At 35.8% G+C, this 20,817-nt stretch overlaps 1 protein-coding gene across 1 annotated transcript; it reads left to right on the forward strand.

Annotated features, from left to right (window-relative positions):
* The first annotated feature begins 9,646 nt into the window (after positions 1–9,646).
* Positions 9,647–18,507, forward strand: LOC104230387 (coatomer subunit beta-1). The gene is made up of 6 exons (XM_009783176.2): positions 9,647–9,855; positions 10,745–12,812; positions 14,108–14,617; positions 14,953–15,038; positions 16,625–16,868; positions 18,147–18,507. Exons 2-5 carry the CDS (start codon positions 10,764–10,766, stop codon positions 16,827–16,829), a joined length of 2,850 nt encoding a protein of 949 aa, XP_009781478.1. The 5' UTR covers positions 9,647–9,855; positions 10,745–10,763; the 3' UTR covers positions 16,830–16,868; positions 18,147–18,507.
* The last annotated feature ends 2,310 nt before the right edge of the window (positions 18,508–20,817 follow it).

The raw sequence follows: 20,817 nt of genomic DNA on the forward strand, positions 1-20,817 counted from the left end.
AGATAGTTTGGAGCTTATTATTACCTAAAACATGTTGTTCTAGTTGCAGAGATTATTACCAGTTATTCAGAAACTTCGCAATGTAAAAACTATTACGTTACTACCTTTTTCATGAATCAGTAATTAACTAGGTATTTTTAAACAAAATGCAAACATGATCCTAGAACATGATATCTAATATGCACATGCAAATGGCAGAGTTCCTAAGGCATGGTTTCTAAATATTCGAAAGAGTTGCAGAATTATTAAGAAATGACTTCATGAGTAACAGTTTTTTTTTATTTATTAGTCCTAGAAGCAGAATTTCTAAGTGATGGGCACGAAGCATGGATTAATGAATGAGATGCTGAAACAGGAAACATGAATCCTAAGAACATGATTTCTAATGCATTATATGAATCCTAAACATGATTTCTATTGCACAACTTGGAATATAAACCTAATAACATATTTTCTACCCTTTAACAACTATAACATGCACATTTCCCCATCCCTTTTCACTAGCCATCCCAATACTTGTTTACAAATTATTACAAACCATGTGATTGAGTTACATAAGAAAAAATGCAAAAATAAGAAGTTACAACCATAGGAAGCCTGATCCTAACTTCCTTTCTGAGTTATGTAATAAACCACTTCAATGCCAATATTGTTCCAAAGCCTTGATCATATTTGGGTGTGTCAGAGTTTCCTAAGGACCTCAAAGGATCCCGAGCAATGCTCACACCCAGATTGCATAACCAAAAGAGTGAGTGCAGTGTGGAAGGGCCAGCTCTTATGTGTCTAGGTTCAGAGGGAGCTCAAGGGTCCCAAAGCAAGGCTCACACAAGAGGGGCAGAACCTAATGATCTAAGAGTGCATGTGAGAGTGTTGGACATAAACTCAAAGGAGTTGAGTTGGAAAATAGTTTTAGAAACAACATGTTTGAAGTGAGTTTGTAAAACAACAGAAGAATTGCCTAATAAAATAGTTTTTGAAAGGGAAAGGGGGTAGGAACAACAACAACACACACAGAACCAGTTCAGAGAGAATTACATGCTTCAGTAGTTACAAACAGGGGAGTAGAGTTTGGGGGCATAAAGGACCCAACTTAGAAACACACAAATAGTGATGAATTAGGTACATTATAGACATGCTAGTTGAAGGACATAAACAGGAACAAGTAAATATGCTGATCACATTTGAACAAAGAAGGGCAGAATTTTAAGCATGCTGAGTAAAGTAATAAACAAACAGTACAACTCAACAACATGAGCCATTAAGTTAATGCAGAAAGAGACAAGGATTGACAAACAAAGGAACACATAGGTTTGGGTTTCAAAATTTAAACTAGGGACATACCAATTGAAGAAGCAAAGTGCAGGAAAAGAAAAGCAAAGCAATTAGAATTCCACAGTTAGCCTTGACTTTCAGCAGACTAAATAAGACAGTAGCACAAGTAGTAGAGAAAGAAAGAGAGTTTGAATGTGCACGTGTGTGTTTTTGAACTCAGTTGTTCGTGTCTTGTTACTGAAAGCATTAGGGTATTTATAGCTTTTTAAAACGAGTAGAAAATAAGGTAACAAGTAAAGATTTAACACAAATTTGGAAGTAATCATAATCAGAATAAATTAATACAAGTATTCCCTTTAATCAAGGAATTACTGCTCAAACAGATACTAACATGGATAATTAAAGAAAGAAAATCAATTTGAGGAAGATTGATTTTTGACCATATAAGGGATAGTAAAAATATAGAGTATACAACTGAGTCTAGGTACAGAATATACTTAATTGGGGAAAGGATTCAGCATGGGTGAAACATCATAGTAAATAAAGGAAGGGAATTAATCAATTTAAACAAATGAGTAAAATTAAGGGTTTATAAGAAAACCCTTGCAATCAGTCGTAACTTGAGGAAATCAAGATCAATCAAGAAAAAATCATGATTTTGCACTTCGCCATATAAATAGAGAAGAATGAATAAGAGTATCAGACATGCAAGGCCAACCATATTGACAAAAGAAGAAACTAGATGAACACAAACATACATCAGTAGCAGGAGTAGGCTAGGACTTAGCAGTAAAGGACCTACTCGAAGCATGGTAGTCAACAAAGTCAAATAGTCACATAGAACCAAAAATGAAGGAAACAGTCTAACACATAGCAACAGGTACAGGAGATCAGACCAACATACCGAAATAAGTAAAGGAAGTCTTCAAAAGCTCACAGTAACAAGTGAGGAAAGTTTTAAGAAATTAGTGTTTTAACAGAGCTGAGTTAAAAAAAGGTAAGAACTCAAAATCAGTCAAGTTAAACAAAGAAAAGGATTTAAACACAAAGAACTCAGTCAAAACAAGTATACAAAATAAAAAACGGTTTCAGAACCAAAGATACTTAGGGTTTTAACACTATGAACCAGGTAGAAGAAAAACATGAATAAATCATTTAAACATAGTAAAATCATAAAACAAAACTAAAAATCGGAGAAGAGATCTTTTAAAAGAGGTTAAGAAAAACCCTAATCGTTGAAGACGAAAAGTCGCTTTGAAAAATCGGAAAGCCTTTAAGGAAAACACTTAAGAGGTTCATAACATACATAGATCTCACACATATCTGAAAGAAACTCGGAAAGCCTTTAAAGTTAGGGTTTCGGAGAACCCAGAAAGATGAGAAAGACTTCAAAAAGTTACCGATCTAGTCGGAAAGGTCAAAGATCTGACTCGAACAACTATGGATGGCCGGAAAGAGACCATGGATAGAAGTTGAGCAAGGTCTGGACTAGATATCTTCGAGATATTTCCATGAAATCACGAGAACAGGCGACCAATATTCATAGGAGACCGGTATACATCTCAAACAGCCATGTGAGTCCATGGATTGAGTGAGGATCGAAGGGGATTAGGGTTAGTTTGGGCGGAGGCGGCTAGGGTTGGATTTAGGTTTCAGAGAGAGTTTGAGAGGAGAGGGGATTCAAGGGCAAATGAATTAGGTTAGGGGTCGTTTTGGGTTAAAAAATATAAGGGGAAAAAGGGACCGTTGATCTGAATGATCAACGGTCATGATCAAATGGGTAGGTGCGAATTCGGTTTGGGCTTGGGTTAAAATTGTGTTAGGGTCAGATTTGAATTGGAATTGGGCTGGGGAATTGGGGATTCGATTTGGGCTAGATTTTAAAGCCAATTTTGGCTATAAGTTAAATAGCCATTTTCCCTTTAATTTTATAAAAATAATAAATAATTTCTGAAAACTAATTCAAAGATCTAAAAATGATTTATAGAACATAAATAATAATTTAAAAATACAGGATCCAATTTTATGAAAATAAAACCTAATTAAACCTTAAAAGGGGTTAATATTGCAATTATGTGCAATTTAGCTTTAAAAATACTAAATGGAATTGTAAAAATTAATTTAGTCATATTTTGGCATAAATATAAAAATCCAATAGATGAATTATCAAAATAATAATTTTGAAAATAATTATTGGGATTTTATGGATAAAAAAGGGAAAATAAATCAATTAAAAACTTTTAAATTATGAAAAAAATAATAAAATCCTTGGGCACGCTTATATATATACAGTTAACACAACTTTGGCTATCTTATATATATATATATATGCTATTTTGAAGGTATTTTGCGTATTGAAAAATATATAGAGAAAAATTGGGTATCAATAGTATTGACTTTCGTGATTCTTGTTGTGATGATTGTTTGGTTGTGGCACGAGGTTTCTTTCGTGCAGAGTGTTATTGGCACGAGGTTTCTTCCATACGAAGTGTTATTGGCACGAGGTTTCTTCCGTGCGGAGTGTTATTGGCACGAGGTTTCTTCCGTACGGAGTGTTATTGGCACAAGGTTTCTTTCGTGCGCAGTGTTATTAGCACGAGGTTTCTTCCGTATGGTGTGTTATTGGCACGAAGTTTCTTTCGTGCGGAGTGAGATTTTGGCACGAGGTTTCTGCCATGCCGTTAAGAGATATTTACTTTTGAGACTACGTGGCGGTACCTCAGGAGTGCCCGTGTTGATTTCCTCTTTTTGCTTTGTTGTTTGTTGTTATTGTAGTTGTTGTTGTTGTTGTTGTTGTTGTTGTTGTTTTTGTCCCTTAACTTGTAAGATGTTCTTTTCCTTACGTGTTATAATATTCCTCCTGTTTTCCTGAACTGTTGTTTTTTCGTACATTCTTACTATTTTCTTAACATGCCATTCCTTTTTATCATTTCATTTTCTGCCTTATTTCTTATATTCTAATATGGCCCTAACATGACCTCGTCACTACTCTACCGAGGTTAGACTTGGCACTTACTGGATACCGTTATGGTGTACTCATATCACGCTTCTGCACATATTTTTGTGCAGACCCAAGTACATCCTATCAGCCTCGATATTAGAGTGTTGGGCCGCAGTTTGGAGACTACAAGGTATATCTGCCAGCGTTCGCAGACTTCGGAGTCCCCCTCTATCCTTACTATGTTGTCTTTTCTTTATTCTCTTAGACGCTGATATATATAGACGTTTAGTACTTCCTTAGAGTTTGTGACTTGTAATTATCGATTTTAAGAGTTGTTTATACTCTGAGTTGTAGATTTTTACTTATACATACCGAGCGACAGTTTTCAGCTATATATTTATTTGTTAAATGTGAGACTTAGTCGTATTTCAATTCTTTATGCAAATTGTTAGGATTACCTAGTCTTAGAGACTAGGTGTTGTCACGATATCCTACGGAAGGAAACTTAGGTGGTGACAAAAAGTCATTAAAAAATTAATTATATAAAACTGGAAAAATTTCCAGGGAAAATAAAAAACATTTTTAAATATTCCCAGAGATTCATTGTGAATGAAATATTTTGAACTTTAAATTTTTTGTGTTTTGTGAAAAAAAATTCCCACAGAATTTTCCTAGGGAAGTAATGGAAATATTTTATTATTATTCACCCAACCTTTTTGTTTTCTCTCAGTCTACTCACATCGTTTTCTCCCTCTGTTTCTCCACTCCACCGACGAGTTCTTCACTTCACTCCATTCTCAGGTAAGTCGATCTCTCTCTCTCACTCACCCTCTCCTTTTTCGTTTTTGATTTTTCGAAACTTAGGAATTTTCTACTGTTTCAAACCCTAGGTTTGATAAAATAACTAATGTTCTCTTATGCATGTATAGTCTAATTAAACCTATGTCTTTATTTGTTTCATCTTAGAAATAATGAATTTGCGAGTAAGTTTCATACATTAGATATTTTTGAAACACATTAAAGTGATTAAGTCCTGCCAGGCTGCTAAGCTTTTTATCTTTATGTGTGTTTCACTTTAAAGTTTGAGGAATAAAGATACTTACTTGCATAACTTTTCTTTAATAAAGTTTACTTTTATAATAATTGTAATTTTTTTACAAGATATTTTCAAACAAAGCTTGGAAGAGTTCATTCGAAGTCAGTCGATAGATGATCAAGGTAGGCCAATCCAACCATACCAAGAGGAGGTCACAGACATGTGGATTAAGGCATCTGGTAGCGTGCGTAAGGGGAGAGTCTACAGACTTGGATCAGAGTTTAGTCTCGGCCGTCGTACTTCTGGATTGTTTAATGCTTATTCTTCCTCACATTGCTCGGTAGATCTGGATGAGTTTGAGCAATTGAATAGGAAGGTAGCGAAGATTATTGAGTTATATCTTCAAGAAAGGGTTGCTAGGGAAGAAAAGGCAAAGCGGAGGAAGGAAGAAGACAAGTGAAGAGAGGTAAAGGAAAGGCGAAGGGAGGAACATTGAAGGTAAAAGGACGATGCATTAAAACTTGTCACTAGTGATGTTAAAAGTCTCAAGTATCAGATAAACTCCCTTTTAACATCTGGTGTACTTCCTCTACCCCGTTCTCCAGTACCATCTATAACCAAGGAGTAGTTTCTTTTATTAGTTTGTCTTAGATGATACTTGGATGTTGAATATTGAGTGCTGGATTTTTTGAGTGTTTGTTCTACTCTCTATTTAGTTGGATCTGGTTTATGAAATGGATTGAATTAGATGTTGTTTATAAAAAGAATTGAATTTGATGTTTAACTTGGTATTTGAATGCTTAACTGTATTTAATCATGTATTGTTGGTTGTACTTTCTGTTTGGCCGATGGTGTAGTTCTAAAACAGATTTGGCCAAGAAAATATTTTCCAGATTTTCCACGGATTTCCCACCGACTCCGGGGGAATTTTGTCCGTATTTGTTTCATGTTTCCCACTGCTTCCATGGGTAAAATCAAAATTATTTTTAATACTTCCCACAGATTCTGTGAAAAACTTAAGAAAATTAAATTATTATATTTTCTTACTTTTTCCACGACGGTCGTGGGAAAATACACTATGCGACCTCACCAAGTTCACGTGAAACCCTTCCTGGAAAACTCCTTGGGAATTACCCACGAATGTCCTGAGAAGCTATTTTTCTACCAGCCTTTCTCCCACTGAGCGTTCCTCTGGGAATGTCATGGTAATATCTAAATTTCACATAGATTTCCCACTAATTCTTCTGTAGAAAAATATTGTATTTCTAGTAGTGTCTTATTCTATAAAATAAAAATACCCGAGTTTAGTTACATCTCCTAGAAAAGAACCGACGCCTAAAGAAAACCCAAGGAAGATTATTTTCTACCTACAACTAACTAAAAATAAAGAAAATATTTTTGAATATTTTCTATTAGATCTTAATCCCTCAAGAAAGTTGTCTAAAAGATCCATAGTCGGAAAAAGTCCATAATTTTTCTGATGTTTTAATTTTTGTTTCCTTTCAATTATACTAACAAAACTAAAATGTCATAGAATATCGCTTGGACATTTCCTCACCCCACACTTAAAATTGTACATTGTCCCTAATGCACATTGTAAATAACAAGAGGGTGAAAGAAAGTCCCTGGTAGGCCAAAGACCGAAGCATTAGCAACTCAATGACACTTAGACTTCTCCCGAGCATAGTCCTATGTACGGATAACGCACACTTAGTTCTAACTATCTACCTTGTTGTTACATCCTTCCAATGACTTTGTTTTCCATGTTCCTATAAAATAAAAAAATAACACTACAAAAATAATACAATAAAAATTAAAAACAAAAACAAAATAAAATAAGCAGTAAAGTTGGGTTGCCAGTTCCTTAGTTAACGTCGTGGCACGATGTGAATCACTTTTTGCCTCCACCTCGAGCTTATAAATTGGATCCCCAATTTAGACTCAAGCTTATAATTATGCTCTTGGGGTGGTGGAACAAATCCTTGCGAGCCAAAAACTAAATGTCGCATTTCGCACATCTTGGCCTTCAAACGAGGAATGTTATTTTGCCTAAATGGCATAAGCAAATTTCAAAATGTATGGCTCGTCTACCTCTTCCATTGACTTCTCTTTTATACTAGTAAGGATACACTATCATTTTATCGTCCAAACACAATATGGAGAAGTGTTTGGAATGGGGTCATACACGCTCAAATAGATTAATTTCAAGCTTATCAACATCCTCCAAACTAATGACACTACGGTCAACTGAATTTGTATCCTCAATGCACATGGTTGACTCTACTACCACTTCTTTAATATCGGCATCCTCAAATTCTAGTTGTCTAGGTTGTTATTGTTCTACTCTTAACTCCTCCATTAGAGTATTAATTGCCGACTCTAGTTCACATTGCTTTTGACTACTATCCACAATATTAGCTTGTTGAACATTCAAAGTTCCACCACTTGGCTCATTTGAGCCTTCAAATTGTGAATAGTTATCTCTTACCTTTATATCTGTAATTTTGTCTCATTATTTTGTTCTACAATGCATATTAACATCATCTCCTTTAGGTCAGTATCCCCTGGTTCTTTGTTCCTATTAACTTCACAAGAAAAAGTAGAACTATCATAATAAGGGGTTAGGGGAGGATAAGAAATATAAGCGTTACTGTAAAAGTGACATTTTGACTACCACACATATTACACACATTCCACACAGAAGATTGAGTTGGTGCACAGAACTCGCTCTCGGGAATATTTTGATAATTTTGCCACGAGTGGTTTCCTTCACATATGCATGAAGAAGATCAAAAGCAGAATTACCAACATCAAAACTCTCATAATTCCAATATGCCATGTCTCTCAAATCAACTGGTAAAATTTTTAAAAAAATAAAAGAAAACAAAGTAAACACAATTGTTCAAACTTGAAACCTAACAATATTTACAACTACAACTACACCACTAGTTTCCCGGCAACAACGCCAAAACTTGGTCATGTCCAACTATGCCTTATAAAAAAGACTAAGCGGTCACTACAAATATAATCCAATCTAAGAGTCCGGAGTTGAATCCCACGTAGAACTAAGGTTTAGCTGCAACTATTCAATATCACTACAAAGACAAGCTCGAACAATTCTTAAGGTATAAAGATTGTGTATATTTTAAACTAATTAACTAATAAACACTAGAAAGCTGTAAAATTATTAACTAACGAGGATGGAGTTGGAGACAATATTAAGGAGGCCTAGACTTATGATTTTCCCAATTGTCGGAATCTTTCTCGCTACATCTCCTATAATTTCGCCTAAGCATTCTCTATTGAACGTGAGCACTTTAAGTGCCGTAATTCTTTCCCGAACATTTATAATAATTTACTAGATATATTATCCCGAACTACGCTAGGTGGCACTATCTTATCGCTTACTATGACCATGTCAAGACTTTGTTATTCTTAAACCCACCTTTAAACCTGCCGTATTGATTCCTCACATACGTTAGGAGTGACGTTGTTCAACAACCACCTAAATATGTACTCGTTTCCAAGCAGTACATAATAAATATGCACGGTTAATTGAGAGCTCTTCAATTAACTAAAATAAGCACATAGTTGAACATATAAAGAAATCTAAAGACTCAATTATGACAAAACATATCAAGAATTCATCCTACAAAAGGGTCCACCAAACCTCTAGAAAGAAATGTTGCTACTCATAGTCATGCTAATATAGATTCGAAAGCATTCAAATACAGGTTAAGGAAGAACGGAGAGAAAACTCTTGTGATTCCTTGCTTCCAAGTGTTCCCGCAACACTTTGCCTCTTCAATAATGTCTATCCTCTAAAAAGTAGGTTTAGAACCCCTTTTATACATATTAGGGGCGTGTAGGGTCGAAACTATTAATCCTAGCCAAAATAGGAAAAGTTTCCCACGTTGGCGTTTTTAATCGTGCATGGCGCAAAGCTGGGCACCCAACTCTGTGTAGTGCTATGTTTTGCATTTTAAATTGTGCCCGACTCAAATCTGGACGCCAAAAAACCACACTACTCTAAATTCTTCCATTTTGACTTTAATTTATGCACAATCCTTCCATATCGCCTGTAATTAACCTCTACACATATAAACATCATTATTAAGCTTGTGTCACAAATATTCGATACCAAATTTAACAAGATCGAGGCATAATACAGGATAATTTACATACAAAAACATGAATTTTTAGCCAAACATCAATCCACCACTAACGAGTTAAAAGTCCATTTAGCTAACTAACTTAATTGCTGAGATTCCTGGGGAAAAATTGATTGATTTCCTCAAATTTTACTGTTTGTCAAATTGAAACATGTTTTTTCTCTTTCATTTATTTATTATTAGAAAATTATTATATTGTGATGGGCAACAAAGTGCAGGCTCGTTACAGTACAGCTTACGAAAGAAAAAAAACCTTACAACTTGAGAAACAACACACACTACTCTTCTCTCTCTCTCTCTCTCTCTTTCTTCGGATCTTGCAGATCTGAGTATAATAGACCCCTAGTACTCGTCCCTCGTCCACACCGAATTTCTAGACCCAATTCGACGCCCACACCGAATTTCTCCTATTGAAGATTCATCCTCTCTGGCGAGTACGTTTTTGATCAATTTCTCTTCTGTGTACAATTGATTTTCATCCTAGTTCTGTCCTTTGCTCTATTTCTCTATCTGGCCCCTCTTTTATCTATGCTTTGCTTATTGGGTTGATTTCAAACTTTTCGATATATATGGATTAGGGTTAAATGTCTTGTTTTTCATTTATATTTTGATCAATTTTATGGATCTGTATTAGGTGGTTGAATCAGAAGTGAAGTGTGTCTATCGTGATCTCTGCCCCTTGTATATAGTAGTAATTCGTGGGCCAATTTTGTACTCCTATTTGTTTAAGCTTAATGATTTGGGGTTTATTTTTTTCCTTCAGTATCACATTTTTGTCATGTTTTCTGATCCAATACTGTAATTTAGTATTGATCTGCTCTTAAAAGAATTGGATTTGGTATTAGGTTGTCTGTTCCTTATATGAATTTTGAATCAAACGTGCATTGATAGGAGTTTACTAATTATCTTGCATTTCATTTAATGCCTTTTCTTCCCTTGATAGTTTTGTGTTTTTGATCTCCTTGTAAAACAGATGTATTTACAGAACTGATGTAGCATCAGAGATGGATGTAGGGTAATAGATACAGTTTCATTTGAATCTAATAACTTCAAATTAGGTACTCTATTTGTTAATAGATTATACATATAATAAATTTCGAACCCAGTGAATCAAATGGACTATGGTAGAATTTCGAACTAGAATCTATAAAGACCAAATCCTGAATCAGCATTTGTGTAGCATTAGTTGATCATATAACTGAATTGTAGTAATTTAACTAGTTCAATAGAAGAATCCTTTTCTTTGATCCTTGTGACTTTATTCCTTATTTGAAACTAAAGATATTGTCAGTCGAGATTTATGCCAAGCTATACTAATTTCAGGTAAAGTGAGCGGAATAAAATGGAGAAGTCCTGCTCTCTGCTGATACATTTTGACAAGGGTACACCAGCTCTTGCCAATGAGATCAAAGAAGCACTTGAAGGAAATGATGTCCCCGCCAAGATTGATGCTATGAAGAAAGCTGTAATGCTTTTATTAAATGGAGAATCCCTACCTCAGCTCTTTATTACTATTATTAGATATGTCTTGCCTTCTGAGGATCACACAATTCAAAAACTGTTGCTTTTGTATTTGGAGATTATTGAGAAGACGGATTCTAAGGGGCGTGTGCTGCCTGAGATGATCCTAATCTGCCAGAACTTGAGGAATAATTTGCAGCATCCAAATGAGTACCTTCGTGGAGTTACTTTGAGATTTCTTTGCAGGCTGAATGAGGTTGATATAATTGAACCTCTAATTCCATCTATTATGAGCAACTTAGAGCATCGTCATCCATTTGTGCGGAGGAATGCAATTCTTGCTGTGATGTCTATTTACAAGCTCCCACAGGGTGAGCAGCTCCTGGTAGACGCACCAGAAAAGATCGAGAATGTTCTGACCACTGAGCAGGATCAACCGGCTAAGAGGAATGCATTTCTGATGCTCTTCCAATGTGCTCAGGAGCGTGCTATCAATTACCTCTTGACTCACGTTGATAGAGTCTCTGATTGGGGCGAGTTACTTCAGATGGTTGTATTGGATTTGATTCGAAAAGTTTGCAGGACAAACAAAGCGGAGAAAGGGAGGTATATCAAGATTATTATATCATTACTGACTGCCCCTTCTGCTGCTGTTACCTATGAATGTGCTGGGACTCTTGTTTCCTTGTCTTCTGCTCCAACTGCTATAAGAGCTGCAGCCAACACCTACTGTCAACTTCTTCAATCTCAGAGTGACAACAACGTTAAGCTTATTGTGCTCGATCGACTGAATGAATTGAAATCTTCCCATAAAGATATCATGGTTGATATGATAATGGATGTCCTTAGAGTACTTTCCAGCCCGAACCTTGACATCAGAAGAAAAACACTCGACATTGTTCTTGAATTGATCACTCCCAGGAATATCAATGAGGTTGTTCTCACACTGAAGAAAGAAGTTGTGAAAACTCAAAGCGGTGAGCTTGAGAAGAATGGCGAGTACCGCCAAATGCTCATCCAAGCCATTCATTCATGTGCCATAAAGTTTCCGGAAGTGGCAAGCACTGTAGTCCATCTTTTGATGGACTTCTTGGGAGATAACAATGTTGCTTCTGCAATTGATGTGGTTGTGTTTGTCCGGGAGATTATCGAAACAAACCCAAAATTAAGGGTTTCCATTGTGACAAGGCTACTAGACACTTTCTACCAAATTCGAGCAGCACGAGTTTGTTCCTGTGCCCTTTGGATCATTGGAGAGTATTGTCTATCTCTCTCTGAAGTTGAGAGTGGCATTGCAACTATCAAACAGTGTCTTGGAGACCTACCATTTTACTCAGTTTCTGAGGAAAGTGAAGCTACTGATTCTTCAAAAAAGACTCCGCAAGCGAACTCCATTACTACTGTGTCGTCTAGAAGACCAGCTATCCTTGCTGATGGAACATATGCTACTCAAAGTGCTGCCTCTGAAACTGTTTTCTCTCCTGCAACAGTTGTTCAAGGATCTTTAACCACTGGAAACCTGAGATCCCTTCTTCTCACTGGTGATTTCTTCCTGGGAGCAGTTGTTGCTTGTACACTGACTAAGCTCATTTTGAGGCTGGAAGAAGTTCAACCATCAAAAATTGAAGTGAACAAAGCAACGGCAAATGCATTACTGATCATGGTCTCAATGCTACAGCTAGGGCAGTCTTCAGTTCTTCCTCACCCAATTGACAATGATTCTTATGACAGAATAGTTCTTTGCATAAGATTGCTCTGTAATACTGGTGACGAGGTTAGGCAGATCTGGTTGAGCTCTTGCCGAGAGAGTTTTGTTAAAATGCTTTCTGATAAACAGCTAAGAGAGTCAGAGGAGATCAAAGCAAAGGCACAAACTTCTTTCTCCCAGCCAGATGACCTCATTGATTTCTACCATTTGAAGAGTAGGAGGGTAAGACACTTCTACCTGAAACATTTTGTGGTTGGAGGTCTCAGGAGATTCTCTTTTCTAGTTCCGTGCTTATTGAAAATGTTAGTTATCAATAATCTAAGTTGCTTCAACATGGTAGTTTAGGTGCCGCACCCGTGTGCCGTGTCGACACGACACTAGTATGGGTGTGGGTATGGGATCCGTATCGGATCTGGTCAAACAATTTTGGGTACTTTGACCACGATGGATGGAAAAATTCGAGACAAGATACAATTTGATTCCCGAAATCAGAATCAAAACTAGGGTAAATTTGAAGAAAATAGCATACCTTATCTAGAAGAATTCATTATGTTGGTGTTGGGACTGTAAATTTTTTGGTCCTAATCATGAGTGAAAATAATTGCAAAGTTATTTTGTTTGATGCTTTGTTGCTTAGGTGGGATGTGTCTTAATGTGATATTTCAATTTTACAATAGTTCAAATTGCAACCTGTAACTGATTTGCAAGGGTTTTGTGTTTTTTCTGTACCTTTTTCTTTTTGGAATTGTGAACATTATATCATAACTTAAAAAACATGGTGCAAAACCTGGACATTCTATAAGTGCCGTTACTTTTTGTAGAATAACGTAACTTGCCTTGCACATTACCTATCTGTAGAAAGTAAGAAAATTTGAGCATTCACGTTAAATCTAACTTTTGAGTTCTATGTTTTAGTTTATGTTAATTGACTAAATTTCACTTTAAATACTTATGTAAGATCTCATTAGCAATTGATACCATATCATTTTTTCCTTTCTAGCTAATTGTGATACCATTATATAGAGAAAAGTTTTACAAAGAACCGGGTTTTTTTTGCTGTTTCTCAAGTTTCTAATATCTAATTTAGAAAATTAACTACTTTTCCTTTAAGTTATAATTTCATTCCTTTATAACAAATAGAATAGAAAATGAATGTCATAAATATGGTTGTATAGACAAATAGCTGTTATTACTATATTAAGAAGTCTTAAATTTGTATGCATATTAGAGGTTTGGGGTGCTTTTGTGTGCCAATTTTTGGGCTTCTTTCTCCAAAAATGATGAATGAATGAGAGTGGACTTCACGCCTCAAAAAGGCTGATAATAAGGTCATGTGTAAACCACACGCCATTTCCTTCCACTGTTGTCTTCAACATTCTCCTTAAAACACTAATTTTGTGCAGTAGTTTCTAAAACATGCAAGGGTTGTCTAGATAGTTCAATTTTTCCCCTTCTTGGTGCTCAGAATCAATGCAATAGTTGTTTCTCCATGTCCTAACTAAATATATGTACTCCAGGGCATGAGCCAGCTGGAGTTGGAAGATGCTGTCCAGGATGATTTGAAGCATGCCACTGGAGAATTTGTCAAGGACGAAAATGATGCTAATAAGCTAAACCGGGTTCTGCAGCTCACGGGATTTAGTGATCCTGTTTACGCTGAAGCATTTGTGACAGTTCATCATTATGATATTGTCCTGGATGTCACTGTTATAAACCGAACCAAAGAGACACTTCAGAATTTATGTTTGGAATTGGCAACAATGGGTGATCTTAAGCTCGTTGAGCGTCCGCAGAATTATACTCTAGCTCCTGAGTCAAGCAAGCAGATAAAAGCTAATATCAAGGTGTCTTCTACTGAGACTGGAGTAATTTTTGGTAACATTGTCTATGAGACTTCAAATGTGCTTGAGCGGACTGTTGTCGTGCTCAATGATATCCACATTGACATCATGGATTACATATCTCCTGCCATGTGTAGTGATGCTGCTTTTAGAACTATGTGGGCTGAATTCGAGTGGGAAAACAAGGTAGAATGCTGTTCTTTGATTGTTTAACAATCATTTGATTGTTATTTTTTTTTTTGTTGCTGCTTCTAACTTTCTAAACCTTTTGATATCATAAATAATCTGTTGAGTTATAGAAATAGAGACAAACTCGTTCTCTTTCATTTTGATGAATTAAGTCCTGTGATTCCTGGTTTCTTTTTGGGTTACTTCAAAATGTGTGTAATGACTGGGTTTACCAAAATTTTTAAAGGAAATTATTACATGAATTATATTTAATTATATGCACTGATGAATACCCCAGGGTGAAGTGGTCTGATTAAAACCACGAGCGCCTCAGCTAATATTGTACATTGCAGGTTGCTGTCAACACTGTAATTCAGGATGAAAAAGAATTTCTTGACCATATTATCAAATCAACCAACATGAAGTGCCTGACTGCACCGTAAGTTCTCTGGTCACACTGAATTAATTATGGAAGTTGATGCTTGATTATTTTATTTGCATTTTCTGATTTATGATTTTGTTATTATTGATATTAATACAATCTGGATTCTAGAGTATGGTGTTTCCTCTACAACAACTCAGTGAAATCCCACAAGTGGGGTCTTGGGAGAGTAATATGTACGCAGACCTTACTCCTACCCTGAGGAGGTAGAGAGGTTGTATCCGAAAGACCCTCGGCTCAAGAGGAAGAATAGAAACAAGTAAATATCAACAAGGCCAGGAAAATGATACCAACAATGAATGAACCGGAAAAACAGATAGAAGAAAGCAATAGCAATAGCAATAGTAATAGCAACAAGTAGTAACAACGACAAGGTACTAGAAAATCGAAGCGGCAGATAGTACTAAAAATAACCCTAACACTAGCACTTTGATAATCAATAACAAGGTGCTAGCAAGCTAGCCCTAATAAACCCGGAACGGATTGGAAAAACACACTACGGCCTATTACCCTTCTACCCTAATCTTCGACTTTCATATCCTCCTATCAAGGGCCATGTCCTCGGTAAGCTGAAGTCGCTCCATATCCTGCCTGATCCCCCCCCCCCCCCAATACTTCTTAGGCCGCCCTCTATCTACCTCTTCTCCTACTTGGCAGCGCCAACCATTCACACCTAGTTGTAGCCCAAAAAAAGATGCAGAGTGATTCCTCACCTACCCTGTCAGGGGCCCTCGCTAGGCATCTAGGCTTCTCCGTCTCACATGCCCGAACCATCTAAGCTTCGCTTCTCGCATCTTATCTTCCATGGGGGCCACACCCATTTTCTCCCGAATATTTTCATTCCTACTCTTATCCATCCTAGTGTGCCGCACATCTATCACAACATCCTCATTTTAGCTACGTTCATCTTCTGGATATGGGAGTTCTTGATTGGCCAGCATTCTGCCCCATAATTTATGATTTTGTTATTATCGATGTTAATACAATCTAGATTCTAGAGTATGGTGTTTCCTGTCATATATATAATTCTTCAGACAAGATTTTTGAACGTTATGGCAATGTTGCGAATTGTTGGAATAAGACTCAGGTATTTACTATCAGAAAATATGGAACTTCATTATCCGTGAGAATCAAATTTGTCTTTTCCAAATTGGATTTGCGCTAGTACTTCTAGTTGAGGGGAAATAGGTAGTTTCTTTTTCTATCATCTCGAGATCAGTTTCTTCTCTGTAACATTTTTTCATTTGCTCTTGTTGGACGTACTTGAATTGCACAAAATTAAGAAGATGGTCAAATTGATGTTTCAGGTTCACAATCACTAAGGTCATTTTTTGTTTTTTCACTCGCTGGATATGTTAGGCAGTATTAAATATATATCGCTCTGCACATGTACGTGTGCGCATGTGTAATTCTGTCAATATATACTGATAAATTCCTTTGAGTTACCTGTTGATTTGTCAAGAGAAAAGGAGTTACGTGTTACTTGTTCGTTGCTTAAGTCATTTGAGTCTTGTTTCTTTTGATGCATGGCTGCTGATGACAGTATAAAATTTTCATGTATCTGCTTTCATACATAATTCCAGATCTGCTTTGGAAGATGAATGTGGGTTCCTTGCTGCTAATCTGTATGCGAAAAGTGCGTTTGGGGAGGATGCTTTGGTGAATCTGAGCATTGAAAAGCAATCAGATGGTAAGCTCAGCGGTTATATTCGCATAAGAAGCAAAACACAAGGAATTGCTCTTAGCTTGGGAGACAAGATAACACTCAAGCAGAAGGGAGGCAGTTGATCTTGCCAAGTTGATGTTAGTCTCCCGTAGATAACGCCGGTATCCTACTCCCTGTCTTTAAAGAGATTCTACAGCTTAATTGTTTTTGCCTTGTATGTTTCCAGGGGATGATTAGTTTAGGTGGCTTTTCTTTTCTGCAGTTTCTGGACACACACAGAGACAGTCATTAGAATTGTGTTTTAGATATTACTCCCGGGGCACCATTTTATGTGACAGCCTGGACTTTGGGGTAATCAGTATTGTTTATTGTATCAGTCTCAGTCCATCAGTCGAAGTAATTGGTTAACAATCTGTGGAACAAGTTAGGTTGGCTTGGAAAACATCACATTATTGTTAATTATTCAAGGAATTGGAGATCTTGTAAAATCTGTCTAGAATTTATTACTTCCTCTGGTCCAAAATTAGTGTTTTAAGGTTTTGGCATGCTATTAAGAAAACCATTTAATAGCTATTTGGCTAATTATCCCAGCATTAATCATAAGGGTTATTTGGCTAATTACCTCTGTCTCCTCAGACTTTTTAGATCATTTATTGGAGTAAGGTAGATTTTAAGAAAAACAATTAATGCCTTCTTGGTTTTCTAAAGCGACACCTATCTTGGGCCAAAATTACAGTTATTTTGTATGGGTGGGACTATTATTTACTGAATTTTTTCAAAAAAAATGACGAGCACACTGGCACCAGAATACCGGAATATCAGATTAATTATATGTAAAATAATTATATACATGCATATAAATAAGTCTATGCATGTGTGTGTACGTATGTATGCAGTGGCATCAGCGATAGTTTTAAGCATTAATTACTAAACTACCTGTGAATGCGTGTCATCTTTTGTAGAAAACTTTGGGAGTTGGTGGGTGATCATGCGTATCATGATCATTTCACTAGGCACAAGTGCATGACATCTTGCTCTCTTAGCTGTAATGGGTTCTCTGCGTCAATTTTCCAGAGAAGAGTTTCCTAGTTCAACTTCTGCCCATCCTTTTGACATTCTAAATTGTTCAACCTGGAATGCCTGGAATATATCCTTTATTTCTGGGTACAGCCATCAGTATTAGTCATCAATCAACATGGCAAGCTTCTGAGAGTAGCCTTCAAAACCTTTGAGACCCATGTAGAGTTACCCTGAAGTAAAGTTGACTCCACTTCATTATGACATCCCCTTCATCTTTTGCAACTTGAATGTGTGACAAGCAACTTTTTGTTTCCCTCTTTTCTTCATCTTCTAACTCCATCATAGGCTTCGGATCAGCTTTTGTCTTTTTATCTGGATGGCTTCTTTGAGTACAACTCATCAGTTTTCCCCGTTTGCAGGTTGTTAGACATGAATCTGAGACGACTCCACATCTCCGATTTGCAGCTTGGAGGAGTGCTGGGGTTATTGAGAAAATCTGTAGAAATTGTGGTGCTGCACTTATTTTTTAGGTTCAGACATGAGAAATTCAGGCATTTTACTCTTCTTTGAGGACATTTTTTGTAGAGAAATTGGAAGGGAGTACTGCTTTATCTTTGTGCTGTAAGTTAAATGTGTTCATACCCCAGTCAGAATTTGGTCCAAGTCACTTTTTGCTTGTTACTTTCTTTACCCCTTATTCTTGATTTCCCTTGTTTGTAAAAGCAAAGGTCACCTCAATTTCAGGTGCCATATTATATTGGAATTTAGTTATTTTCCCCAGCAGACTCCCCCTTCATCCTTTCTCCTTTCTCTTGTTTTGTTCCAATTTGTGCAAGTTGTGCTCAAATTCCATGCAGGACCTTATTTTTTATGTTTTGAGTGAGTCGATCACCAAGGGACTTGCTAATTCTATTGTTAAGGATAGTATAAAAAACATGAAATCCAGGCGTTTGTTCAGCAAAGCGACCAGGGACAGTTGCTATAAAATGTCTCGTTACTTGAGTTAATCATGCTACTTGAATAGTCCTAGGGAAAATAAGATTCAGAACTTGCAAAAGCATAGAGAAACGGAGCGATGAACTTTGGCATTTTTGTGAAAACTGAAGTAGATTGGGCAATATTTATACAACTCATTGACAGATTAAGTATTGTAAAATTGCAGTGGCGCCCTCTTTGGTCGTCCTCATTTAACCTGTACCCACTTTTATATGGTGTTTGTGAACATATTTTAAGGTAGTTTATGATATTTTACAGTGTTAGTTGTTGTGGCGCTTTATTTTTTACTATTGTTTAGTTTTTTTTTCTTAATTGCAAAATGGGTTTGTTAGATTTATTGTTGTTTTGACAAATTGGATATTGGGGTTTGTTCTTGATGATATTTGGAGGTTATGTTTCAAATTTGATTAAATCGTATACTGGATTGTTAAAATTCGAAGAGCAAATTTGTGTTTCTGGGTAATTTGCACTTCAGGCCTATTTGGTCTTAAGTGCATGAAAACGTTGGTTGCACTTCAGACCTTTGACATTAAGTGCATTTGAAGTGCAATTTTTCACTTCAGACTTATTGGCCTTAAGTGTAGGAAAACATTTGTTGCACTTCAGACTTTTGTGCATCTGAGGTGCAATTTTTCACTTCAGACTTATTGACCTTGCGTGCATGAAACCATTGGTTACATTTCAGATCTGTTTGGCCTTAAGTGCATCTGAAGTGCAATTTTTCACTTCAGACTTATTGACCTTAAGTATAGGAAACGTTTGTTGCACTTCAAATCTTTGGGCCTTAAATGCATCTAATGTGCAATTTTTCACTTCAGACTTATTGGCCTTAAGTGCATGAAACCATTGGTTACACTTCAGACCTATTTGGCCTTAAGTGCATTTGAAGTGCAATTTTTTACTTCAGATTTATTAGCCTTAAGTGTAGGAAAATGTTTGTTGCACTTTAGACCTTTTGACATTAAGTCATCTGAAGTGCAATTTTTCACTCAGACTAATTTTTTTTAACTTCAGACCCGATAAGTTTGAAGTTGATCGTAAAGTAAGCAGACTTGCAATTTTTTTTACAAAGTGGGTATAAGTTCAATTGTGACCCCAAAATCGGGTATAGATGCAAAAGCCCCTTAAGTATTGCACTTAGAGCCTGTTTGACCAAGTTTCTGGAAAGCCAAAAGTATTTTTTGTTGTTGTTGTCAAAAGCCCCTCATATACAATTTTTCTGCTTTTGGAGAGAAGCTACAAATTCTAGCTTCTTCGAAGAAATAGATGCAGAAGCAGAAGTAGAAAATTAATTTATTCAAGACAAAAATAACCTTACAATAAATTTATATTTTTCAAATTATCCCTTATTAATTTAATATTCTTTTTTCCTTTTCCTTTTTTTTACTATACCTTTTTTTCCTTTATATTTTAATCATATTTTTATTCTTTTTCACCTATCCCTAAGAGTAGATTTTAAATTTATATTGAATGATATATTTGATTATTCAAATTATCACATAAATAATAAGTAATACCAAATACTCATTGTTGTTGCTTTGAAATAATTATATTTTATATTGATCAGAATTTTTAATTTATATTTTTACTTTACGTTTTATATTTAAAGTGAATTCTTTATAATAAATATTTATCTTTTTTAAATAATACTAATTGCAAACTGAACCTTTATTGTTCATTTCGTAATTTTATACTTAAAAGTACTTTTCGAAAATATTGGTCAAACACGTTGAGCTTGCAAAATCACTATTAATTAGCCAAACACAAAAATTCTGTTTTGCAAAAAACAATTTTGAATAAAAATACTTTTCAAAATAAGTAGTTTTTGGTAGCTTGGCCAAACGGGCTCTTAGCCGCTATTTACTCGATTGTTCTATTTTTTAATCACTAGTCTTAGGATACGCGCTTTGCGCATCTTCCCTAAGTTAATGAATAAATAATTTTAGAAAAATAAGTTAAAACATCAATTAAACGTTTAATGACAGAAGTATATTTTACAAGAAAATAATTATACAAAATTGACTGATATACAATAGTTTATATATCTAACTTGGGAGAAAAATATTTCTTGAATGGATCTGTGAAGTTGCTGTA

Source organism: Nicotiana sylvestris, chromosome 7, assembly GCF_000393655.2.
Source record: "Nicotiana sylvestris chromosome 7, ASM39365v2, whole genome shotgun sequence".
Classification (NCBI taxonomy): Eukaryota; Viridiplantae; Streptophyta; class Magnoliopsida; order Solanales; family Solanaceae; genus Nicotiana; species Nicotiana sylvestris.